Source organism: Corvus cornix, chromosome Z (genome assembly GCF_000738735.6).
Source record: "Corvus cornix cornix isolate S_Up_H32 chromosome Z, ASM73873v5, whole genome shotgun sequence".
In the NCBI taxonomy this organism is placed as follows: domain Eukaryota; kingdom Metazoa; phylum Chordata; class Aves; order Passeriformes; family Corvidae; genus Corvus; species Corvus cornix.
The window spans coordinates 24,668,652-24,695,483 of record NC_046357.1 but is presented as its reverse complement, the minus strand read 5'-3'; the positions used below and the strand labels follow the sequence as shown (position 1 = coordinate 24,695,483).

The 26,832-nt window shown below is 42.5% G+C and overlaps 2 protein-coding genes across 3 annotated transcripts in view; both read right to left on the bottom strand.

Moving 5' to 3' along the window:
- Positions 1-26,832, bottom strand: part of LOC109146432 — a 1,056,471-nt gene that overhangs the window by 770,792 nt on the left and 258,847 nt on the right. The gene's annotated exons all lie outside the window — the stretch shown is intronic.
- Positions 1-26,832, bottom strand: part of PLPPR1 (phospholipid phosphatase related 1) — a 115,620-nt gene that overhangs the window by 1,873 nt on the left and 86,915 nt on the right. For both annotated transcript variants that reach the window (XM_039566866.1, XM_010413126.4), the window contains exons 4-7: positions 17,790-17,922; positions 8,785-9,035; positions 3,004-3,180; positions 950-1,081 (exon numbers count right to left, since the gene is read on the bottom strand). In XM_039566866.1, coding sequence (XP_039422800.1) covers positions 950-1,081; positions 3,004-3,180; positions 8,785-9,035; positions 17,790-17,922 — 693 coding nt within the window. The remainder of the gene's footprint in view (positions 1-949; positions 1,082-3,003; positions 3,181-8,784; positions 9,036-17,789; positions 17,923-26,832) is intronic.

Below are 26,832 nucleotides of genomic sequence, written 5' to 3'. Positions count from 1 at the left end.
ACTATAAACCCATAAAGAAAACATCTAATGCACACAGTTCTGCAGATTTAGTGGAAAGTCTTCCAGTAAATCTTTGCCTAATCAAAATTGACTCTTCAATTAAGCCAAGTATTTCCGGACATAAGTGTTTTTCCATTTTTTTTTTTTTTTAATTCCTCTTTTCAGTTTATTTCACAAATTGTTTAATGAAAGTTGCTATTGATCTTGCCACACATCGCGTGTAGAGGAATGACAGGCCATCTAATAAAGAAAGTACAATTTAAAGAACAAATAAATACGGTGTATTTCAGATAACTCATAAACTACAATTTCTCCTTGTTCCCAGAATTTCTTGGCAGGTTGCATTGACTTGTCTGTTTTGAAAGGACTGGTTACAATGCAGTTATGCCAACACAAGTATTTGAAGTTAGTAGTTTTAACAGAAACACCATCAGTATTGATGTTCCCACTAGTTGTTTTTTGCAGGCTTGAAAGAAGGCTATTAGTTTATCTTCTGATGACTTAGAGATAGAAAAAAGTATATGATTTCTTCTTATTATAGAAGATACTAAACAGTAATAAGGATAAAAAGCCTAATCTCTAATATTTTTTGGGACAGAATGGTTTATCTTCAGGAAAGACTAAATCCCTCATATATGCCAGAAGTTTTCCAGAATGTAATTAGGCAGAATTATTTTTACTTTTCTCTCAGTTTTCTATTCTTCTAAGCAAAAGTTTGTGAGGCATGTGAAATCCTACTTCTTTAGCTGTGGATGTGTATGGGGGCAGAAGATCTACAGTATTTGATGGTTTCAGGGATAAATGCCTTAACACAAACTGCCGTGATGCAGATTCACTCTGTTCAATGCGCTTGAAGTGAGGCATGTGTAGTTAGGTACAAAACAACTTTTTACTCTGCTGCAACAGAAAATATGCTTGGTGATGGTCTGGCTAAGAGGATGTACACTACCTGTGCACTCAGTGTCTCCAGAGGACTTTCCACTCTTGGAAAAGCCATTAGTGGCATTCCTCGTGGGTCTTCAGGCTTCGGTTTAGAAGGAGCTGCATGACTGCCCTTAAAGTTATGGACAACACATATCCCCTGTGTAATGCAGAAAAAAACCAGAGTGAGGTCAGTGTGTTCCATCCTCAGGAAAAACCTGGAGGGGAAATTACCATGGGGGTCACAACTGCCAGTTTTTGCAAAGAATTTAACATGGATTTGGGTTCAAGGCATCATCTGTCTCAGCCTTGGGCTGCAGTGTGCTTACTGACACGGCTGGGCGCAATGACGGCCTTGGTGACGGACCATTCTCAGCCTTCTTACATTTTACACTGGACACAGCAGAGACCCCTATGTATGCTTTATCATCCCAGAACCACAGGCTACCCGAATGATGTCCTTTACTGGCCTAATACTCCCTTCCGACTCTGACTTTGTCACTTCCAAGCAGTGAACACAGTTCCGTGGATGGCTGGATCTCCCTCACATCTGGATGACACCATTTAGCACCATTCCTGCAACGCTTCCAGCACCACTGCTGTGGTGTTAATCCCACAAACCACTCGCTCATGCATGACCAGACTCACAGCATCCACACGATGATGGTGATGCCAATAAGTAACCATGTATGGCAGTGTGTGGCTTGAGGACATGGAAAAAAAAAGGTACACAGTTTGCTGATGGAGTGATTCCTACAGCCAGCTCCTTGCTGGCTCTTCCCCTTCACTGCCATAGACCTGAGAAAGAAGCAGGCTGCAGCCTGAGTGGGTCCTGTGCTAGCAGGATCTGTGCCAGGGATCTGACAGCACCCCTCTGGGGAGACCCCTTCCACCACTCTGAAATTCAGCTCGTGACACCTGCAGGGTGCCAGAAGGTCTGCAAGGCCAAAATGCTTCTGGGGACAGGCTGTCACTGCCACCAACAGGCACTGGGAGCACAGACAGATTGCCCTGGCCTGATAGATGGGGCAACTGCCTCTTAAATTGCATGGGCAAGATGTGAAGTGCCATTCCCAGTGGGAACCAGACAAATTATTCACATAAAAGTCAAGGAGATTCAGGTCAGAGGCTGTAGACATGTTTTTATCTGAAGAGAGCAGAGGACTAAATGACACTTGAAGGTTTGTTGTTGTTGCTGTTTTAAGTACAGAATAGAAAAATAAATCAGTGACAGGACAATAGAGATTTAAGAGATCTTTGAAACCTAATCCTTCCTGATGATGGGGATAAAGTGTCTGTTGCTATGAAGTGGATACTTTTGAAGCATATTTTGATTAAATGGAACCAGGCACATTTCTTGGTAATAGTGAGAATGACCTGGACTGCTTGCTGCGTGCATAAATCCTCAGCAAGAGACCTCTCACCAAACAAAACACTTAAACTACACAGCCCACAGGAGAGCTAGTTACACTCAGAGTCCGGAGAGATGCTCTTCACAGATTCTGCAGGAAGGCCTTTGATATATTTCAACGCGTTTGGTTATCCTGTGAGGGGGGGAAGGATTTCAGCTTGACTCTAAAAGCTGCAAAGTGGGGTGGTTTTGTCTCCAAAGGAGTTCATCCTGACCTTCCCTTCTATTGCACTTCTTTTATGGTCTGAGCACACATCACAGCTCAGAGCCCCAACCTCACATTTCACGCCCTGAACCTCACATTTTTGCCAGATACAAGGCACACAGAGGGGTTTTGCAACAGAAGTGTCCCAGAGAAGGAGTCTCAAGCAAGCCCTCCTTTTGAAATTGAAATCTACACCACCTTTTGCAGCATTTTCCAGAACAGATCAAGTAGGAACATGTGGAGTAATTAAAATAATTGAAATATATAAAACGTACAAATGCTACCATACTAGACTTATCCGTTAGTATGAACCTGATTTCATATTAGGATTTTCTCTGATAATACATTTAGTTAGATGGGGCTAGAATTAGATCTTGCAGTCCACAAGCAATTAGCAAATTTTTTTTTTCATTTTTTTTTAATCATGGTGTTTTTAAAAGGAATACAGAAGGACTGATGGACTTACCAGAAACAAGGCTACAGCAGTCCCCAGGATGAAGCCTGCAATCACGTCCGAACAGTGGTTTCGATACTCAGACACTCGATTTAGCCCAGTAAGGAAGGCAGCACACAGAGTTCCCAAACACAGCACGGGCTTGGCTAGCCTGCTACTCTTCGTTTTAATTGTGCTTGTGATGTACATCTGGAAGAAAGGGAAAGCCAAAAATAAAAAGGGGCTTCACCAGAAATGCATCTTTCCCACCCGGACAAATCCTAAATCAGCAAGAATGTGACAAACCCTCTCATTCATTAAAGAAAAAGGCATTGGAAAATGGAGGAAGAGATTTAAAGTCATTCACAGAACATTTTTAGGAGAACAAAACCAATACTGTCAAATGATGGAAAATATCCCCTTGCATTTACATACTTGACCTTTTCTGAGCAGGTATGCACAGGCTCAGCTTTGCTGATTTTGTGCAAGTACTGGCTCGAGTGGTGGCTAACATGTGCTCTGAATGCACATGACTAAATGTTTGCAAAGGGAGTCAGGAATTCATGCTTATACTCCTGCAGAAACTGTAATGTGCAGATGTAGTGCTTAGAATCTGTACGAACTAACTGCTCCAGTTTCCTGGATGGTATTAAGTTTAAGGAACAGAGAACATTGAGAGAAACCATTCCAGCCATTTTCCCTGCAAGATGAAAGGAAACACAGTATGAGAGAGGTTTCTTTCAAAACAGTGGATTTTGAGAATGTAATTCTGGAGCATGAAGTTTCACTATTTTCCAAATATTTTTTAATGAACCCCACATGTTTCTGGCAGTTTGTTGTTGTTTTTCTTGGTTTGGTTTTTTTTTTTTTTTTAAATACATTCTGACAGGGAGTAAAAACATGTGGGTCACAGTTAGCAGCCAGTCCTTAATTCCAGAGCTACAAAATAACAATGATCAAGCAAACTGAGCCTGATGGCAAAGCAATTAATTAAAATCCTTCTCAGCCAACAAGTATGTAAGCCTCCATGATTTCCAAAGCTTTGATAATTTGAGATGTTCCTGCTTGCTTTGCTTTTCACACCTGAACCTGACTGCAGCAGATGCCTTATGACAGCTAACAGTGAGCACTAGGCGGCAACCTTGCCCCAGCCTTGTCTGGCAGGTTGAGCTGCACCTACCACCAAAACTCACGTTAAGGTTCTTTGGAAACAACAGGAAAAAAATAAAACCACTGCCACTGCGTGAATAATTACCACCCACCCTTTCACCCTGTGCACTCCTTCTAGTCAATTCAATCGAGCAATAGGGAGCCAGATTGCTTTCCTGTTCCCCACCGAAGCACGACTGCTGTTTGCAGCGTCCGAAGGAAAACCCATCACTTCTGTAAAGTAAGAATGCAGTCCTGCTGCAACAGCTGTGAACTCCAGCTGCAGGGAACAACCCACACAGGCTTGTTTCCTTACAGGTATGAGATGAAGCTGGATCTTTGGGTTCTCTTTGTCACAGATAGGAAGTATCTGTACTTGTATGTGTTTCACACGTCTCGGCAAGAAAATGTAAACTTGTAGTAAAAAGAATATTTTTAGCAATGAGTGTAATCAACCACGCAAACAGATTGCTGAGGGAAATCTGTTAAACCCCCGTGAGGAGGGTTTTAAACGAGACAAACTGTTTCCCCAGAGGGCGGGCTCCAGTTCATCCCTAAGTCACGCACTGAGTTCAGAAATAACTGGGAGAGCTTCTCCATTCTGATCAGACTTCCCAATCACTGCAGCTTGTTCTTTATTGTCCAGGCCCAAAAGCCAAGATATTTTTTAGGATTCTCACAGTGCCTACCCACCTTTAGAGCATGGTTTCAGAGTTTTGTGCAAGAGACCAAAATCTCAGTGAAAGACACTTACATATGGTTTCCGACATAGAGCAAATGTTCTTGAAAATTTCCCACAATGCTATTCATAGTGTAAATTTATTTACAAACTCTAAATGTCAAAACCAGGGAGGAGGAGGAGGAAAGAAGTGAATATACAAACATGTGTAGAACATATTAAAAAATAAACTACACGTGATTTAACTGTACAATTTATCTCCTCAGCTTCTTCGCTGTGATCTTATCAGTACACTCAACTAGTGTATTTAGCAATATGCAGTGTGTGACAGCAGCATTTATTGCATGTGATTCCTCTCCCATTTTTTTCAGAGAGACAAAATCATAGACAAGGAGGCTTTTTTGTCTGCAAGTTTAAAATAGACATATACTTATATTTTTATATATATATGCAAATACATGCATATATTTAGAACACATGTTATATTTATAATGAGAAAGGCAGTGGAAGAAATCTGTCTTGACCCTTCAGCAGAAAGTAAGGAGATTTGTGACAGTTTATTTCCCTTAGAAAGTTCAAAATTTCATACCAATATTGCAAAAGTCTATGTCCTAGAAGTTTTACAGACAATCTTTTCTTTTACCATAGAGATTCCTACAGTAAAAGAGAAGCAGAGCCTTTGACAATGATGCTCAGTGCAGCTGCTCAAGTGCCAAGGCCTTGAATTGATCACAGCTGCAGAAGGTATTTGCTGTGGTCTTCTCTGCTATTCAGCATTTCCAAATGTTGGAGGACTCGTGCCCAGGTGTAGAGACCCAGAGAAGCTCACTACAGTCATGGGATGGATTGTGGTGGTGCATCTCTTTCCCCCTCCCATGGCTGCACTCTGATCTGAAAAGTACTCGTTAAGCTTTGGCCTTGGCAAACAGCAGCTTGACTAAGCCTCTCTTGAGCTTATCAGAAGCACTGCCTGTTCCCAGGAACTAACAGGTGTCTGAGGGGGACCTGTTTTTTAACGAACAGCCTTGGAAAATTATTTTTCTTGCCTGAATAACAGTCTAAGTGGAATCATATTTTTGTTGCTGAACTTTCAAAGAAAATTACTGATTCAGGTGGCAGCCAGGATAGAAAACTACCATAATTAAAGCCCACTCTTTTGGGACACCCTAAAGAAGGGTCCAAAGTGAGATCTTTTTGAGTGCTTGATTCCCCAAAGATAAGGGGGTAATGTGGATGTCTCAAACACTGATAACCAGATGGCTGTGGAGCCAACCAAGGACTGTTGGAAATAACAGACAAGAATTGTTGGTAATAACCAAGGACTGTTGTTATTAACACGGCCATGAGAAAGATCAAGTTTTGGCTGGAGAAGGGGGGCCAGGCAGAGATAGGGCATTTTTCTGTGACAAACAACCACAACATAGCACAGGAAATGGGTATGGGCTATAGGGTGGGATTAAGACTACCCAAGACCAAGACTGCATATGACAATTAATTGTCATAGAAAGTGAGAAACCCATCTTTGGGGTGGGGAAACCTGCCCATAAAAAGGTATCCTCCCAAGCCCAGGCAGTGCCCCCAGGACCCTGGACATCTCATGGGCTGGGCCAATGCAGGTGGATCAATGCTGAAACTAGGATTGACATCCCATCATCTGGATTGATACTGGAACATGGAACAGTGATCCCTTTTTCCAGCCATTTCTTTTTCCTTGGAAAAGGAACTTAAATTCCTATGTTTCTAAGTGCACAGCAGCTTGCACTGTGCACTTGGACTGCCATCTCTTCCTGGGATCATTCTGGAAGACTGATAAAACTTCTTTAGATGACATTCTTATTTTTTTATAAATATGGAAGCCAGGGCCTTTTCTCTTTCCCCTGCTTTAGGCATACAAGATTCATTTCCACCTGCAGAGATCACAGAAGTGATGCTCTGGGTTCTCCTCAGCTTCTTTAGCAGGTGACAAAGAAAAGTCCGGTTGATTAAATAGAAACCCCAGATTATTAAAAAACAAAAGACAAACACCCAAAACCCACAAAGCCAAATCAGTCACAGTGGGAGTGTTTTCAGTAGCAGAGCAATGAACAAGTGAGTACAGAGACACCTGCACAGAATACTTGAGGTTCAGCGAAGGGAGGAGACTCCCAGATCTCAACAGACATTTATAAAATGAAAACCAGTGTCTGTGCTGATTCCATTCTTCTGCCTCCTCACCTTGTACCTGTTTTATTTTTCTTGCTCCATGGCTCAATTCTCCAGCTTTATGAAAAACACAGCTATTACTAAGCAAATAACCTGTGTTTTATGTTCAGCAGGCCACATTATCATGCATATTAGAATCAGCAAGAGACTTCTCAAAAAATTGTGCACAGCACAGTTATTAAGCAAAGCTGGATATGAACAGTGCATTTCTTGTGTAATGCTCATGTTATTCCCAGCTGACAGACAAAGAAAAGACAAATGGCAACATTTTTAGTTCTAGAAGGTGACTTCAGACAGAGAACTGGGCTGGAATTGGACTGTTGTCTGAAATGGGCAAACTTTCCTGACCTTGTGGCTCAGAAACAGTTCTACATCCTCACTACACCTGACATCTTCCTGTGTGAGAAATGCAGGCCCATCACAGGTACACTTAGAAGAGCAGAGCTCAGAAACACTGAACTACCTGGGGCTTAAGCACAGGAAGAAAAAACTGCATTCCCCTTCAGCTGTAGAAGTCAGCCTGTTTGGAGAAGGTTTGCCTTCCTAGGAAACAAGGGAGGCTGGGCTGGGAAAGTCCATGAAAGGATGTGATTAGCTTAGGACAGAACCAGGACTAAGCCTGACCCTGGAACTTCCACCTAAGAGTTTCTCGTGGTGCAAACAGCTGCTACAACCATGTTGAGGATATTGTGAACTGTATTTCATACATGGTTGCATATTGTTCAGAAGTAATGTACACAAAATGCCACAGCCTTTTAAAACATTTCCCAACCAATCCTGAGCAAAGAAGTTGTGGTTTATTTCTCTATCATTATTCATGCAACATTCAGTGCAAACAGATGGATATTGAAACAGCAGCGGGTGGATTCTTCATTTGAGAAGTAATAATGTGGTGTTTCATTCATCTGCTACCAAGAGCACAGGGCAAAATATTCAGTAAATACCCTGTCTTTAAAAACTTTAAGGCTTTTCTTGCATACTTATGACCTACAGAGAGACTCTGACACTACTTTGAGTAAAGCTATAGGGGGAGAAAAGACCTAGGTTAATGCATTTTGAGATCAGAACCAGGCTAAGTCCTTAGATCTTTATGGTAAAACCAGTACGGTTTTCTGCTTTGTTAGTAAGATTCTTGGATTAATTTTCAAGCATCATAGAAATTTTAGCCAGAGAACACAAAGGAGCATCAGTCTGTTTCATCAGACTTTGTAAGACAGTGTCCTTTCTTGCCTGCATGGCAGGGTCACCTTGTTGGTGTGTCAGCTGGGGTGCATTTAGCTGTGATAACAACAAAATTCTGGCATTGACTTTTGTTAGAATCTTCTTTGCAACATGAGTCAAGGTCCTAAACAAGGGGAGCAAAATTCAGCCTAAGTTCAGACCCCCACTGAAATGGCACAATTTAAACTTTAAATGTTCAACAATACATGGCATGTGAACAGATGTAGCAGTACAGAAGCCGTTTAAGGATCAGCTTCATTTTAATGCTTATGAGACAAGGAACGGGGAGAAGAGAAGATTGAATGAGAAAATCAGCAGCAAAGACAAGTTTAGGACCTCACGCCTCTACATGCAGTGCCTCAAAAGCAATGAGCATTTCATTTGCTTATACCAGGATTGGTAAAACGGAGAGAGAAGGGGATCTTCCCCTACTGACAAAAAAAAAGCTGTCCCCAGAACAACCCTCTTTTTCTCCAAAAATCCATTGTAAGAAAAATGCCCCATCTAGGTGCACAAACAGAAACCTCTCATGCAACCTCTCATCAGTCATCACCGGCACCTACCGTGGCATATAAAGCTGAGTAGATGCTCAAAGCAGCATGTTTGGATGGAAAAGATCTCCTGGCCTTTTCAATCACCTCCACATCCCCAGTGCAGATGTTGCCATTGTTGATGAACTGGTGGTGGGCCCGACAGTCGTTTCCAGTGTAGTTGGGTTTGCACACAGTCAGGAAGTAGGGAGCCAAGTTCCCAGTCACAACCTGGCCAGCGTTTACAAAGATGTCAGTGGCAAAAAGTCCAAATGCAAACACTCCTGTGAGGAAAGATTAAAAACAGTGATTATTCAAACAGGTTTAGAAAATCTCACTATACCTGAGAGACATAATGAGAGTAGTATCATGTACTTAAAACAAATCTGTCACAAAAAAAGGGATCTCTGAACCTGAAAGAGCAGTGCAGTGCTGAGACACAATATTCCTCTAACATAACCACCTAGGATCAAGTACCTTTTGGATTTTGACTATTCACCATCTTGATGTTGAAAAATTACAATCCTGACCTAGAAATACTTGGCATGTACTTTTGGAAGCACCCCAATGCTTTGCTCTGGAAGACAGCTGCAATTCAGTTCATGCCACCGGGAGCACATAACCACAATCCTGTCAGATGAAGTATTCACTTCAATGCAGGAACTTTTCCACAGTTGTGAAGCGTCTCTTGATCAATACTGCAGTTGTCACATCCTTCACTGACTCCTCTTGAGTGTTATCAACACCTGCTACAGCTGCTATGAACTTATGAGGATCTTTCAGATGCAAGTAATACCTACATACCAGAGGTACAGAACAGCAGGTTTGCAAAATACCAGACCCAAATGTTCTGAAAGATTAAATCAGCTCTCCTCTTCCCCTTCTCATCACTAAGGTTGATTAAACTGTCACAAAAACTTAGAACAAATAACTATTGTCTTCTGGTGTGGGAATATTGAGGGTCGTGCATTTTTGCTTTCTCCCTTCTGTAGCTCTGAAAGCAAAAGTCATTAAATTATAAATTAACTGAGATTGTTATGTATTTAAATATGACCAAGAGCTGGAGCTCCAGGGAAATCATCTTAGGAAAGCTGTGATAAAATCTTAAAAGCTGCACCACCATGACTGTAACATCTTCACTGCTTATCTATACTGAGTTAAAAAAAGATAAAAAGGCTGCTCTACTCTGAGACACAAAAAATATGAGGGACTCAGCAAAATAATGCAGCATGTACCGACAGTAACATAAAATAAGACTGTAAATAAAATGGATTTGTTGTACAAGTGTTGAGTTACAAGTGTTGAGTGGGGCATGCCTGTGCTAGTTGGTCAGAGAGATGGTTTGGTGTCACTGGCACAGATCCCTCGCTGGGGTACTGATGGGAAGAGCCCTGCCCTTGGGCAACAGCCTGGAGGGGCTGCAGAGCCATTCGTCCTCACCATCCTCCCCCAAGGTTAGCAAGGAGCATCACACAGTGAGGATGATTCTGGGGGCAGAGTGTGTTCCTATTCCTTATGCAAGTTTACTTTTATTTATTATTAATGAACTGGTACGTGATCATGGATTTAAAAAGCCAGTGGTGGCCAAAGAAGGAGGCTGCCTTCCTCTGGTTTTAGGCTTCTTTTCAGTGGTGTGACAGTTTTCCTCCCATTTATCTTTCTATGTTTGAAAGGAGAGAACACTGACACTGCTCCTTTATTTCCTTTATCCCTCTGGTAATATTTTAAATCCATGGTTTTCTACAGCCATCAGGAACATCTCACCTACATTACTCAGTGCACAAGCAAGTTCAAAGGAAAAAGGCAGAAGGGTATCTTTTCAGCCTTAAGAACAGCTGAAGTTAGGACAGAGATGAGTCTTATTTTATATACATCACTCTGTCAAAATTTGAAATTTTTTTGGCACAGCTTGCTTTAAATGGCATCTTTCTGATGTTCTGTGCAAATTACAGGGAGTGCAGCGAGGATTATTACCCAGCCTTTTACAATAGTTAGAGGAAATTTAAGTGTCAGGCAGTCTGGCTCATGCTCTTTATCATGTATGTACAAGCCAAGAACTGAGACATTTCAGAAACAGCTCGCGGGCTTCACAAAACTATTTCAGTCTCTAGGAAGTGCATATGTACAAAGGTACTTTTCTCCATTAAAGAAAGACATTTCAACACCTGCTTTTTATTAATATTTGGTAGCACAGAAAGTGCTGGCCCAGATGCAGCTGCTGAGGCCTGCAGTAGTCTGGAGAAGAGCAGAGCAAGCCATGGCTGAAAACTTTATCACATTCTGACTGTGGTGCATTGTGGCTGCTGCAATCCCTCTCTCACAGCTCTGCCAAGCTGTGCTCTGTGAAAATCACAGCTATGTGCAGCAATAAGTCTGGCTGGCAGGGATGTGACCCTCACAGGCTGATTACACATCATGTCTCTGGAGACTTGGAGCAAGGGTTGTGATTGATTTAAAGGCTGTAATGCCAGTGCGCCTGGGCAGTGGTGGACAGTCCCTGATGGTTTTTGTACCTCAGGAATCCATCTGTGCAATGGATTTGTTCAATGACCTACAGCAGCTAAACTAACTGACCAGAGCACAAAAATGCAGTGACGTGATTGCTAGCCTTTTAGAGGCAGACAAATTGCTCTGAAAGGCTCCATGGGAAGGGCAACTAGCCCCAGCTCTTCAGGGTCATACAGCTCAAGCCTGTCATATAATGCCAGAGAGAGAGAATGGGAGATGTGCCTTTTCCAGACTTTGACATTCAGGTGTAATGGGAGGTGGTGTCATCCTGCTCAGCAGCAAGAGCTTTATTTCAGTTTGCTCACTCTGGGCCAGAAAACCTGGGAATGAGCTGTAGTGCAGAACTTAGCATATGCTGAGAAAAGATGGGAACAGTGCAAGCCACATGGGAAGCAGACCTACAGCTGCTCACTAGCAGAAAGGATGAAGGTTAATTGCAATTACATAAAGCCAATCTTTCCCCTCAGCCACACAGTGTCACATAGTCTGGCTGCAAAAAGAGGCCTTAAAGAAGGAGCAGAAGGTATGTCTGGAAAGGCCTTCTGACTTTTTCTCACTGTCCTGACTCTCAGCTGTATTTTGTCTCAACAGCAGGTAGAAAGAGGAGGTTAGAAGACAAAACAATAAGCAGAATGTAACTGGGAGTGATACTAGCTTAGGCCAGAGATAAGAGGGCAGGCTGTACTCCCTGCTACTTTCTCAGCTGCTCCAGAGTCCGAGAAAGCAAAGATCAGATTTTTACATATCTTCACCTCCAGTGAGAAAGCCCTTGGACAAATTAAATGTTGAAGCCAGAAAAAGAACAAACAAGGAAAGTCCTGTTGAAAAATGCTGAGGGCAGACAAAGTGAAGATTGACTTTCCAGATTCATGTCATCTGAACTAACACTTGCCTTGGCAGAAAAGTCTAAGTATTTAGCAGCTTCAATTTTTGAGTGCTTCATTTTTAATTTCTCCACTTACACATCCCTCTAAATGACTGTCAGAAAGTCCTTCATGAACCCCTGATTTCTGGGCTCTCACCCACATCCTACTCTCATGTTCTATCGCCTATCAAGCTCCTTGTGTGGCTGTTCATCAGTGTTACCACCTCCAGCTCTATTGCTTTTGCTAACAGACACATCTGCCCTGAAGAAGAATCCAGCTCTTCTCATTCACTGCAGCCTCTGTACAACCCTCTGTCCTCCCTGCAATTCATGCTCAAGCTCTCTTCTTCCACCGTGAATCTATGTAACCTCAGTCACTGCAGCTGCTTGTTGACTCCATGGAAACTCTCGCTATTAGAGGCATTTAAAATGCCTCTGATTTGAAAAAAAACCAAACCACTACCACAACAAAAATCAACAAAAACCCTCTTGGGACTTTTAGAAGAGCATCTGAAAAGACATCAGGAGGAGGGAAGTAAGAAGCCAGTGGGTGGAAATGAGAAGGCTTTATTACAGAAAGAACATGAAACCCTTAAGTAAAGTGACAAAAGAAACAATGCATTGAAGGGTTCACGAGACATCAGAAACTGGGCTCTTTAGTAACATATCATCATGTTTTCTACCAAGGATATTTATTTAGGCACTTCTCTCTGTCCCAGTCAATTTTCTGAATTTGTCACTCTCAACTTAACTTGCTTGGAAAATGTTCCTATTTCACATGCACACTCACATTCACCTAACCCCTTTTCCACCCCCCTGTTTTTTAAGGAAGATTAGAGTTTCAGTGGAGAATGTCCATGGAAGGACTCAGGGCTCTATGGCAATGTTGATCCTTAACCCATCTCTGAATGTTTTGCTCTAAGAATCTTGTGCATCCAATAAAGCCATAAACTTATAGCCCTGTGACTCAGACTCTGCTAAATCACCCTTCATCATTACATCTTAAAGGAGACCTGTATCATTAATCCATTTTACAACAGGAGAGATGGGGGTTGCAGGGTAATTTATTGTCCTGTTGCCGTGGCATCAGGAACAGGCTCAACATCAAGCTTCCGAGTGCTCATAACCTCATCCCAGGATTGGCTTTGATCTTCTACCAAAGACCCCACAAAGCTCACTACTCCAGCTATCTACTACCTCTTGTATCTACCCGCTTCACTTGTGGGCATCTGCCTGGATACTTGTTTCCCCCAGATATAAGAAGGAAGACACATGGTTTGACCATGCCAGAAGAAATTCAGTTCCCACTGCAAGAATACTCTGGAGGCTCAAGACTCGTCCTGACAGATGCACAGGGTATCTTCCTTCCTCACTGCTTTCACAACCACCAGTTTTCATCAAGGCAGCTGTCAGCTCAGAGCCTGGCATCAAAGGGAACAGTAAGGGTTGGTTTGTCCCCAGCACAGTGACCTTTTTCTCATTGTGGAGGTTCTTCTGTGATAAGATCTACAGTAGCTCACGCTGCTGCGGCAGTTTAGGTTTGGGGCAACACTCCCAAATACAGCTTGAGCCCTATGGAAAGGCAGCCAGTTAATAACAGAACATGTAGTGTTTCACAGCAAACTTCAGATGCAAGGCAGACAGAAGGACAGGGTCAGGTAAGCAGGTACTCAGGGAATTGACATCAGAGCTCTGGGGTGTATCTATCCTATTACAACAAACTCAATGTGTGTATAAATCTTGTAAACCTTTATTTGCTGAACTAAAGTCTTAATTGGCTGAAATAAAGCCCTAATTTCATTATTTAGCGGCCCACTGTGAGGTGTCACCATGCTTTAGATTAAGTTGTCAACTTAATCTATCTGCACCATTTGTTAATGGCAAATTATGCGCATCCAGAGTAAAATCCACTGGTAACAAGCTGATGAAGCATGCTGTATTTCTAGATATCTGAATTAGAAAGGGGCTACTTGCATGTTATCAGGGCTTTGCAGGTAGACAACTTAATCACGTGTATTAGAAACCTAATATAATGAAATGCAACACAATACATACTGCAGTCACCCTGTCGTAGTGGGTCAGGGAGGTCTGAATCCCTGATCGTGGGGGTATGATAGCAGCTGTACATAAAGGACTAAAACCTTGACTGAAACAATTCACTAAAATGTTTTATGACCTCTATTTGCAATACAAAGCATGAAGCAGAACGCAGAAGCAAATGCAAGGTGGAACAATGTTAACAAAGTGCTGTTATGGGAAGCTGAATGGGAAATTACAAGACACAATGAATAAACATACACAAAAAAGGCTGTGTATGCTCAAGTTGGGAGACAGGGAGAAGAGGGAGAGGTCCAGGAAACAGCCACTCTTGCCACTTAGTTTCTCAAAGGTTCAGCACATAAACAGCAAGTTTTGGCATTAGAAATTGGTGATAGAACTGCTGGGAAGGGTGGGGAGAGGAGGGAAGAGAGAGGATGTGACTAAAGTAAAGCAGTGCAGCAGCAATATATCAGAAAAAACTGCTCTAGTTTGACCTCAGAATCTTTTAAAAAAAAGTCTGTGAAAGCAACTGTAAAAGATAAAGAGGAAGATGGAACAAATTGCAGCATACATCAAAGTCTGCTGTTTCCAAGCTAAGCCAGCTTTTTTCCACTGATAAAGAAACTGGTTTTCTAAATATAGGAAACAGCAGGTTTCACGAGTCTAGGCTGCAATACAGGATTTGATACACACTGCAGCAAGGTGAGAGGCAGACCTTTGCCACAAAAGCAAATGTCTACCAGGATGGAGGATTCATGCCAGGGCTAGGAAGCAAGAAGAAATTGTGGTTCTGCTTCCTGTAGACAAAGACTCAGGGAGAGATTTAATACAAAGCTCAACATTCAGAGTCACAACTAAACTCAGGACAGAAGGCTCTTAGAAACAAACATGTGCTGAGACCTTGAGGAGAACGAGGAGACAATCAACAGAGAGCACAGTAAACAAGATAGGAAAAAAATGGGACAGAAACATGGGGCTTTGCCAGCATTCCAGAAAAGCTGTAGGTTTTTTGTTTTGTTCCACTTTCAAAGTGCAAAGAAGTGCTTAATTCTGTATATGTGAAGGAAAAGCAAGAGGTGAAAAGCAAATCTAGCACCAAACGCAAAACATCCAATGGACATTATATGAGAAGGGTCCTTATCTTTCACAGGACTGAAAGACAGCTTGAAGTTTCCCTTTTTGCTTCTCTTTCCTTGCAAAATATAGATGAATGTTCAATGAAGTATCTATAGCTTTCTGTTTGTTTTGCGGAAAGCACATTTAGGCTACTATTCTTAAAATCCCATCCTTTCCCTGCAACTTCCACTACAGAGTTAGGGAGGGAGAAAAAGCCTCTTTGCCTTTCTAAAATTTGGGAGCAGCAACTCTTAAAGTTCTCCATGATGTGCCTTGCAGGGCCAGACAGTAGTGTTCATTTTTCCTGACACATGAGCACCTAGACACATTGCAGGATTTTTCTCATCCTTTTGAAAAATATAAACTGTAATGCCTTATAATACATTTTTCAAAGCAGTTAAATTACTGCTTTTTGAAGGTTCTCATTAAGACTTGCTTAAACATCTGGGTACCAAAACTAAACTGGCAGCAAACTTTTTGCCACAAGCCAGACTCCTTGCTAGGGAAGAGAACTTGCAAGAGAACTTAAGTTAATCAGCTCTGTAACTTTTGGCCCTAAAGTTTATCAAGAGAACACACCCAGAGAAATCCATGTAGAAGCAACCTAGTTGTCTTTGCACAGCCAGGCACCTGGGAAGCCTCATTTTGCAGGAAGCAGCTGTATGGAGCTAACTTCCCTAGATCATCCAGGCAAAGGGTACAGCTGCTCAGTCTGTGCCATGTTTTCAAAACGCAGGCAAAATGCAAAATGAAAAACATGCACTTATCTTCAGTTCCTTTCACAAATTATTTCATCCAACAAATTCTACTTCTCTCATTTCACTGCAGAGGCAGGGAAAAGGTTTCAGAAGAAAACAAGCACATAGTGTAGTTTAAGACAAGGCAAAGACTTCAAGCCGTTTTTAATAACATTAACTTCATTTTTCTCAGGAAAACAAACACAGCTGCAAAACCAAGATTCATTTCCCTAGCATGGATTATGTCCTACTACTCTCTGAGAGTCCACTGTATCATTGCTATCCCCTTCTCTTCCACCAGAAGAGAAACAACAGCATGAATTTTTAAGAATAAAGCTAACTGTAAGAAAACATACTGAGCAAATGCTTAGCCTCCATGATCTAAGGACTTTTAGTGCTGACCCCGCAGGCAAGAGTGTTTGATTGGGACTTTGCAACATGCCAAATGTGCTGGAACAGTCAAAAAGCCCTGAGTGGCACAGTGGACATTCGTACCCTGCTTCTCTCTTAATGGCAGTTTGCTGTCCATCAATGTGTCCTGGAGGTTATGTAAAGTTCAAGGGTGTTTTACTTTTAACTTAATTTCTGTGTCTTTTTGCACCCACCAGCAGCACACAGACCAGGCCCAAGTAACAAACCACAGGTGGTTTGCTTTCACCCCCATGGTGGCAGAAGGGACATTTCGCTCCCTGCCTTCCATGCATAAAGCAGGAGGCACAGAGGGACGCGAGGGAGGAAGAAAACTACGGTTCTTCCTCCTTTGCAGCATATATTTGCTGATAACGAATATGCTAACACAGGGTAAGACCTTCAACTCCATGCTCTGAGGAGGTACCCTGCCTGCAGCCAGGGATGTGCTCCATGGAAGCAATGCAACACTTGCCACAGCCACAGCAGATATTTTTCATTCCAGGTAAAGCTCAGAAATTCAGCAGTGGCAGGGAAGAAGCGCCCCAGGTACTCTCAGCATTTTTCCCCCATTGCTTCTTGTAAGTCAGACCATGAGCTGGGGCTTGGCTCTCTGTGAGGGGCAGTGTGTGAGGGTGCTTCACTTCTAAGAGTGCACGAGGAGGGCAGTACCATGATGCTCTGTGGGCAAAGCCCCTCTTGGCCAGCGGGGAGCCATCTGAGGAGCCACTGGCCCACGCCAGCAGCCAGACATCCCATCCCACATATGAACTTGGGACTAATCAACAGTGTGAAGAAGGTAAAGCGGTTTGCAAGCACCATGTAAAGCAACCTCTACGTGGTTTAATGACAGAACTTAATTTCTCAGCAATTAACTCAATGGAAGCTCTCAGAAAAAGCAAATACAATGAAAATAATAATATTATTTTGAAGTGAACTCTGGGCTTTTTTATGCTGTGCTCAGCTGAACATTATGTGGCAGAGTTATGGATGTTAAAATTAGAGCTGAAAAGAAAAATGCCAAATAGATGAGCTAGTGAGGACCAATTTTTAAGTAAAATGGGTAGCTCACATAAACTAGCAGTGATGGATTCATTCATAAAAGGATTTGATTGGTATAACCTTTCTTTAAGGGTCTCAAAAAAGCATTAAGCTCAGCAGAATATGATCTAAACCAGCTCCAGCCAGCATGATATGGCAAATTTTGAAAGTTACCTTGCAAATCCTATGGGGAATATCCCTCTAAGGTGGAAGATGCCTGCAAAGATTTCACAGCTTAATTAATTTTGTGCTGTGTTTTGGCGGGGTGTTTCATTCTGGTTTGGTTCAAAGAGGGTCCAAGTTGCAGTACACAGGATGCTTACCTATAAAACGTATTATTCTTCGAAGCAGTGGGTTCAGGTAACAGCACTCTCCAGTCAAAATAGTTTTCTCTTGAATAATGAGGGTTTCTCGGGTAGACTTTATGAAATACATGGATATCTCACCAATAAATATCTGCCGGGAAAGGGAAAGAAACAGAAGGTTAAAAATTATATGAGCAAGCATTAAAACATGGGTGACTAGTTCCAGCCCACTGACAGTCCTACACAGTAGTGTGTTTGGGGACACTGCACTTACACTGTGGGGCTACTCAGCATGAGCTCACACAGACCCAGCTCCCACCCAGGAGAGGGTTCATTCTTGCACTCAGTGTTACAGAGACCCAGAGGAGCTGACTTTAATCATGGGGTGGATTGTGATGGTGCATCTCTCCCCCCTCCCCTGACTGCCCTATGAGCTGAGAAATGCTCATTAAGCCTTAGCCTTGATGAGCTGCACCTGGACTAAGCCCCTCTTGAGCATATCAGAATCATTGCTCCCAGGAGCTCCTGCTGTCTAACGAGCACCTGTTTTTTCACAAACAGCCTTGGAAACTTATTTTTCTTGTCAATAACAGCCCAAGTGAAATAATATTTTTGTTGTTGAACCTCCCACAAAAGCTACCAACTTGAATTGTGCTCAAGGTGGAAAATTACCATAACTAAAGCCCACTCTCTTGTGACCCTCTAAACAACAGTTCAAAGTGAGATCCTTTTTGAGCTCTCAGTTCCCAGAAGATAAGGGGGTAATGTGGATGTCTCAAACACTGATAACTGGATGGCCATGGAGCCAGCCAAGGACTGCTGGTAACAACAGACAAGGATTGTTGGTAATGACCGAGGACTGTTGTTATTAAAATGCTGTGAGAGCAAGATTTGACTAAATGTCCTGTTTGACTTATCAAAAATGAAGTCTCCAGAGAACCACTGCTTATGCTGTTAGCAGTGCTTATGTATTGCATACTTTTGTGTGATCTGGTCATTCATGCTTTTTATAAATGTAATAGCTGCTTCCGACAGGAGTAGGATCATTATTTCTTAAGCACTTAGAACTAATTTAGTTCTGTTGCACTGAGGCCTATCTACCCTCACTAAAGCTGGACAGAATTTAATCACAGGCTTTAGAGGCAATGATAGTCCACACACAGCAGGAACTTCTGAAAATATCACCTATCATGTTCTGTCAGCAGGCTTTAGAAAGGGAAACTGGGAGCCTTTCAGAAAGACAGAGTTTGCAATTAAAGTGTTTAAAATAAAAAAGCCTGCCTGAAATGGAATAAATGAGCTTTTAAGGGGGAGCATTCAAAATTATTAATTTAATACATTATTACAGGACATACACAAGGGAAATCCATAGTGTTAGGGAACAGTCAGAGAAATACATAACAAAAGTGTTTGTGTACAGACACACATGGGGTGGCACAGACACCTGGAGTTAGTATAAATGTCAAGGATAAGTCACCTTAGTTCACTTTGACTGCTGGAATGGTGTGTTGTTTCAAGGGCAACAATTTATCCTTATTAAGCCAGATGAGCGTCCTTATTGATTATTGACATTCAAGCCAAGTATGCTCAACCTCTTTATAATTCTACCCGCTGATGGCGAGAGATGTGGCGCTGTAAAATGCGTGTCGATAATGGCATCTGGAGGGGAGCTGATGCATGGGAGCTGCACTGAAATATTGCCTTTATCCCGTTTCACTCCATCTGCTCTTAACAGAATTGGCAAGCAGTTCAATAAGCTCAGCTCACTAACGACGGGGCTGGGAATTAAGAAAAAGACCATCCGCACTAAAGCAGTTTGAAAGTGACACTCTGTTTCAAACCGTTTATTATTTGAATTATTATAATGTTCAGAAGTTTGAATTACTGCTTTGGCTCTCTGTCTGCCCGGGGCTGTACATACACACTGAGAGACAATTCACACCCTGAGGGAATTCTACTCTATGCAGACAGGGGCTACTCGGCTTTAAAACGTCCTAAACTTTTCAAATAAGAGAGACTTAGGTATAAAACATACTAATAGTCCTCCTGTAACAATACATACATCTTTAAGCTTCCTTTGCATCAGAAGTTAACGGAGTATTTTCCTGCTTCAATTCCCATCTTTGTTTCCATAAATCTAGCTGTCTGGCATAACTCCTAGCAACTCCCATGTGCATAGATTAGTTCCACTTAGATTTAGGAGTAAATTTTGCCAGGCTGTAAATCTGTTCAGTTCCATTCCACTGATTTAAGCAGAGTTATCCCAGATTTCCTACAGCATAACAGTTAAAAAATTGATTTTTTTTAAAGTGAATACTGCCTTCGGTTTAATGCAAAATTTATGTATATGGCAATAAAGTTGTGTTTGTGTGGAGATACAAAGTGATTCAACATAAGTGGATGATTCTTGTCATGTCATCTCTGGCACTGAATTTAGTTGCTGAAATTTGTTCTTATGTGCTTAATATGGGATCTCTAGAAAGTCAGCCTTACTGTTTCCTAAAATTTCAATGGGCAATTGGACACCTGATTCTGAAAGCTAGTTCATCTGTGTGCAGTTGAATGTGGTCTGAATAGCTCTCAAAGAACTTGTATTTTTTTTTCTCTCCAGGCATTTCTGAAATCAAGTAACTCCACTGATTCTCGTGATTTAAAACCTGATGATTCTGCATGATTCATGCGGGGTCCACATCCAGCCAAGTTGTCCAGCTGGCCTCCCAGAATCAATCACCGGCACTACTGAGTGCCTCAGCTGCTGCCAAAACAGAATCAGCACTCCAGGAATGGTTACAAATCAGTTCTATATCTGAAATCCAAATATAGATTCTGTATATAAATATGGGTGGAAAAAGAAAAGAGCAAGCAAACTGCTTTTATTTCCATTTGGGAAAACAATGCAAGGTTAGTGAACTTCAGTATCATATTGGTTTAATTAGATAGTAGAAATGGCAGGAGAATTGCACTGAAGGTTGGGGATTGAAAGCACAAGTGATCTGCAGTCTGCTGTGGTGTAGGTAATAGGGAAGCAAAGGTAGTGCTCTGGATGTATTTTTGTTCTTGTTTGCCTGAATGCAACAGCAGCTCATCTACACTGAGAACATTATTGCTTGAGAACCCTTGCTCACATTCCATTTCTTATTACTAGCAGGTAAAAAAATACAAGGATGACTCAAAGCCCCAGTATGAATTAGAAGTACCTGCCCAGAAGTAATTTTTACTCTGATGATTTCAACCTCTCCAGTGACAAAACTTCTACAATTTTCCCTGCCTTCCAATTACTGGCAGTGTCACCAAATACTTGTCCCTCAATGTTCAGCTCTCAAAGCTCTCTGCTGCACATGCTTTCCTTATTTCCTGGCTCATCCTGACCCAGCAGATAATAAAATTATCTGTCCATTTTCCTCTTCAACAGTCTTTTATCCATAGTAGTCCTTCAGCTGACATTTTCAGACAGTGAAATGTCTCATCTTCCCCTTTCAAGTTCCCAGCACAGCATTAGCACCTGATACTCCCTCCACTCCTGTACAGTTTACCAACAATTTGTAAATTTAATTATCAGTTTAATCAACAAAACAGTGGAACTATTGCTTTTAAAGGGACATGGAGTATTTTTTTTTCCCCCTACAGCACTTTCTGATAAGCTCGCACAAAGGATCATTTGCACAACTTTGTTCCCAAAAAACAAAAAGAGGTGAACTTCAAGAAGACCTCTTTCTGTGAGGATAAACTACGATAAAACTATCCAGGAATGTGTCTGTGGTACAGCCAAGAGGAGGTTGCAGACAGCGTCATCCTAGAGCTGCCCTCCTGTGGTAATTGTGCAGTGGGGCAAGGATGGAGAGCCGAACTGAAGAGTAACTACTGATGGCGCTGACTGCCACGGATGGGCCCAGCTTTTAACCCCATTTGTTCCTTTTATCAGTTTTTCTCATTCAGGACATTGGCCTTGTGCCTCAGTTCAAATCCTGTAGCAAAGCTGAGGACTGTGTCCCTTCCTCACTCCCCTGCCATGCTTTCACATACTTCTCCTCCAGTAGCTAAAATCTTTCTCCTTAGTCATGTTTCTCTAAACTCCTGTGCATGTAGTGCCACAATCTGGTTCCTCGTGTGCTCCAGTCATGCTGCCCCAGTCTCACCTCTGTTTTCCTCCCTTTGAAAACCCACTACAGATTCACTGCAACTCAAGCTGCTCATCCGTCTTCTCCAGTGGAATCTGCCCTGACTGCCTCCTCGCTCTGCCACTGCTGCTGGCAGGGGCTGCACCTCACAGCCCTCCTGCCTCCCTCACTCACTCACTCACTCACTCACTCGTGACAGATACGATAACGCTACTTTTATAATTTTTTCATGCTTTCAGTGAACACTGGGGTTGTGTGAAAGCTCCCACCATTTTAATTTCAGTTGCAATTCCACACAGGTAAAGGAGGAGCATCATCCAGGATGCATGGAAGAGATGCAGGATGCACCACTGTGCCCACAGCCTGGGACTGCCTTAAGTCTGTCTCTCTGGGAAAGTCACTTCCTTCTGCTGCTTTTCATGAACAAGTACAAGTGATGTCATTTCTTATCACAGCAAGACAATGGAGTTCCTATATTAGGGAGAATTATGTGAAGTGCAGACATGACCTGTCTGTTTTTCCTATGCATTAAATTAACATTATTCTGATTTCTGTGAGCTTTTAAATCCTTCAACTTGTTTACTCTAACAGCACCCTTGTGACACAGTCAGTCCTTGTTAACATCACTTTCTACACTGAAACCCCACCCAGGGACATGCTAAAACACACAAAAATCTCTCCAGGAAACAAAACTGAACTTAGATCTTGGGACATCGTTGCTCTTGGTTCTGGGCAGGTTTCAGCAAGCTCTATGACATTTCCCAAATCCTGTGCAAGGATGCGTGTGGCTGCACTTTTAATGTCACAAATAGAAAGAACCAAATTAATCAAGTCTGCAGCATTCAAACAGCAGCCAAGGGGAGGAGTGGATATGAGGAAGGCACTGGCTGTGAGACAAGCTACATGCAGAGCGCTGAAAAACAGAGAATAGCAGCAGATGAGGGTTGTGGAGCTCTCAACCCCAATCAGCCAGTTTCAGCATGACTCCACACACTCTCTCTGGGAAAAGCAGCACTCTTCACCAAAAGGTGACCTTTGCAAAATGTTCCAGAGGGTGTTTCATCAGCACTGGCCTCCACTGGGCCAAAAGCAGTTCTGCCGTTCTGCACTGTATCTCTGAGATTTGTATCAGAATGGCTGCAGTCAGGAGAGGGATGTTCTTCAGGCTCTACATGGGAGCTCGTGTCTCCATTCATCTGTCACGGAGTGGCTGAAGATTTTCACAAATCACACAGAATGGGGAGACACAGAATCACAGAGGGGCCCCTCAGTCCAACCCCTGTCAAAAAGCAGGGCCAGCACAACCCCACAGCCTCTGCTTCAGTGTTTGCCTACCCTCGTTGTTGAAGTCTGCCTAATTTGTAATCCATTTCATTTTTTGAAGCCAGTGTCCCTTGCAGGGTTGCCTCTTGTGATCTGAACAGTCTGTTTCCCTCTTCTCCACAGTCCCCACTAAGAACATGGCTTATATTGGCTTTCACTTACTGCTGTGAGTTTCTTAATTCCTTAGATCTTCCTCACATTTAGCCTCAGACCACGAGGAATATTGATCTGCCATCCCATCTGCTACCTTCAGGACCCAGTATTGACACTCTGAAGCTGAGACACTCCATGGTCAAATCCACGTGGCAAACAATTAGCAACATTTATATTGAGAAAAGGCGCCTTAGAAGGCAGGATGTGGCTGAGGTCTGCCTTGACACCCTCCCAAGGGCACAGGATTTCTGCTGTGATCCACAGACCCAAGCCTGCCTGGGCAGGCAGTAGTTTTCCCTGATAACATCACTATCGTTGATATTACTGAGGACGAGGGACCAGCTGAGGGCTCCCTCAGACACTCTCTTGTCTTTGCCATCACCACCTAGACAGATGTTCTCTGCCCCCAGGAATCAATACTGTCTTTTGCAGAACTATACAAGGCAATGAAAGAGTGTCTTCAGCTGAACGTTGCAATGCCAGCTCACTTTTAATTTTCCAAGTATACAACTCAGTGTGTTCAATCTGCATTCAATTGCTCACCTCATTCTGGTTTTGAGTGGGTGGTTGTTGCTGTTGAATGAAAACAATAGCAAAGAATAGTTATAAGTACTTTCCCAGGACAAGAAAATTGCATTGTTGTTTTGTTTCTTTTTTTATTTCCAGTCAAAAGGGTTGCAATCCACAATTTATATTCTGGCCTGCTCAAAACTCGAAACTGTCTTACTGTTGTGCTCAAAAGCCTAATACATTGTGGTAAAACTGTCTAAAAGAATTATACTGAAGTTCTAATGAAGAGAAGACAGATTTCCCACAGCTCTGCATTGTTCCTCACAAACTGGCAGGTGGCTGGGACCACCACAAGGTTCTGGAGACACTGTGAACAGAAGTGCCTCGAAGTGTTGCACCAAACCAAAAAAGTGCATTTTTTTTCTTCCAGAATGGTGTGCAAACAGCAGAATATAAACATTTACACAGGGCACTGTGCACACCTTTGCCTCATTCCTTTGTATCCCAGTTCGTCATTCTCCACCTCATGACCTGAGCCCTGGCAGGACTCCGGAAGAGGGAGCCAAGTCACCCCTGGCAGAGGACGCAGCCTGCTGTGCCAGCACAGGGCTGAAGCGTGGTGGGCAGCAGGCTGTGGCACAGCAGGCTGTGCCCTCTGGCAGCGCCATCACCAGCAGAGCCTGGTGATTCCTGCCTGAGGAAGCCGGGAAGAAGCTGCTGTGAGAGAGCTCTGAGCTGCGTCAGACGCTCTTGGTTTTCCTGGCATCTGCTGCTGAGCAGCCACAGGGGAATCAGCCAAGGCAGGCAGAGATTCCCTGGCTTCCCTTACAGAAATAAATCACTGTAGTAACATGGCTGTGCTAAGCCAAAGCCAAGGAGTCATGACAGAATAGGAAAACCATCTAGAAGAATGGTTTCTTTGAAGTTTGAGAGGTAAGTGCAGATTGTAGAGAGAAGTTGGAACAATTTTCTCCTGCTTCAGATCAACACCGTAATTCAGCTTCTAATTCATGATTGGACTGGTTCAGTTTGACTGATTCCAACGTTATCTGACAACAAATACTCCTTTGCACAAATTAATAGCACTGGACACTTAACAGATTACATGTAGGCTGCCACTTCCAGCCTGGAAACAGAAGGAAAGAAACTGAAGTTCGTGTGAAAATGGTAGTGGCACTTTCTATTCACTTTAAGGCAACAAAGAACAGTGAGAACAGTGCCCTTGAAGCTTTCTGCCACTGTTCAGTATTCATTTCACTGAGCTGGCTCTGTTCCTAAGCCTCTGTGCTTCTCTTGGGTGGGTAGATAAATCACATCAGATGGAGCAGAGTAGGCAGCAGTGCTGAACTCTGGAAGGATTGTTTAGTATCAGCTGGGGAATTGGCTGCTTTGCAGTAACCTCCTAACAGGGAAAGCTAGTCTTTAGGGACACGCATGAATGTGGTGGAGTCATCCCAGAATATTTTTAGGAGACTGTTTCAAAAAGAACGAATGAAATTGCATAAAACCAGGCCAGTTGCACTTATTTGCCACTAAAAGGGAAATGCACATAGAGTGGCACCAACCCACAGCAACAGCAGTACCAACCCACTTCTGAAAACTGCTCTCAGAAATAAAACACATGCATTCATTTTCCCCATGCTCACTGTCGTAACCAAATGACAGAAACACAAAGATATTCCATTAAGTTCACAAAGATGCTCCCTTTTGCCTTGTAAGCAATGTAACACCTCACAGCTTTGAGTTCTCCCCAGACCTATGCACACAGGACTGCACTTAATGCTGCTTGTGTCCCAGATGAGGGAGCTTGTACAGATTCCCAGGATATCTTCCATAGCTCCAGAAGCCCATTTAGATAGTACTGTGATCTAGTACCTCGTTGCTGCTGGGTTCCACCCATTCCAACAGAAATTACTGCTCTCATGTCAAGCAGTGTCAGGACAGCGGTCACATGAAGGCAACACAGAGAGATCAAGTTTGCTACTGCAAATTCCCTCAGCCAAACCAACCATGTTGATCCAGTGGAGCAAAACTTGAAAGGTTAGCATCAAACTTTGTCAGAGCAAGGATTTAAACAGAAGATCGAAATAAAGAGCAGCACTCATTACCCAATGTTGTATCAGTAATCAAGGGACAAACCTCCCACTAATGTAATTTCTCTGGAATCAAGGCATGGCTGTGCCCCTCCATCTACCTTTACAAAAAACACTTGTGAAAGCTACATCCCTAAACACTGCCACTATATTGATGGGGGAGCTCCAGAAATGTGGGGTTTTAGGTTTTGTTTTCATTTTCAAATAATCTATTACTGCACCACAAAGTAAAATGAAAGCCTTGACATGCAACGAGATCAAATACACAAAAGAACACTGTTACTGCAGAGGTTTTTTATAAACTCATGATGTAATCCACTTCAAAACACCTGGTTGTTTTCGGAAAGTGTCCTGTACCAAAAGCTATACCCTGTTCTGCAGATTCCTTTCACACTTCTTACCACATTCTATGACAAGAACATGATTTGATGCACTAAAATTACTGCCGAACAAAGCCTAAAATAGACTATGGTGAAGCACTCACCATTCAAAAGTAATATATCATGTACAGCTTTAATAAACTTTTGAAAGAGATGAAAAGCAAAATTAATATAAGAAATAAATACGAATGGGAAAGAAATAAAGAGAAGAAATGAAACAAAGTCCGTAAACACAATTTGGCAGGAATTTATCAGTGTAATTACAAATTCAACAAAGCTGGGGCTATTGGTGAAATTTACAACTTTCTGTGTGGAAAATGGAAAAGGGCCAAAGCTTTGCTAACCAATGACTCAATAATTTGTTTGGTATTGTATGTTCTCAGCTAATTGAATATTTTCATCTGCATAGAATGGCTACATTGCAGTATACTGGCTGAATAGTGAAGAAAATCAGGTTAAAAAACGTTAAAAATAAAGAGATTAT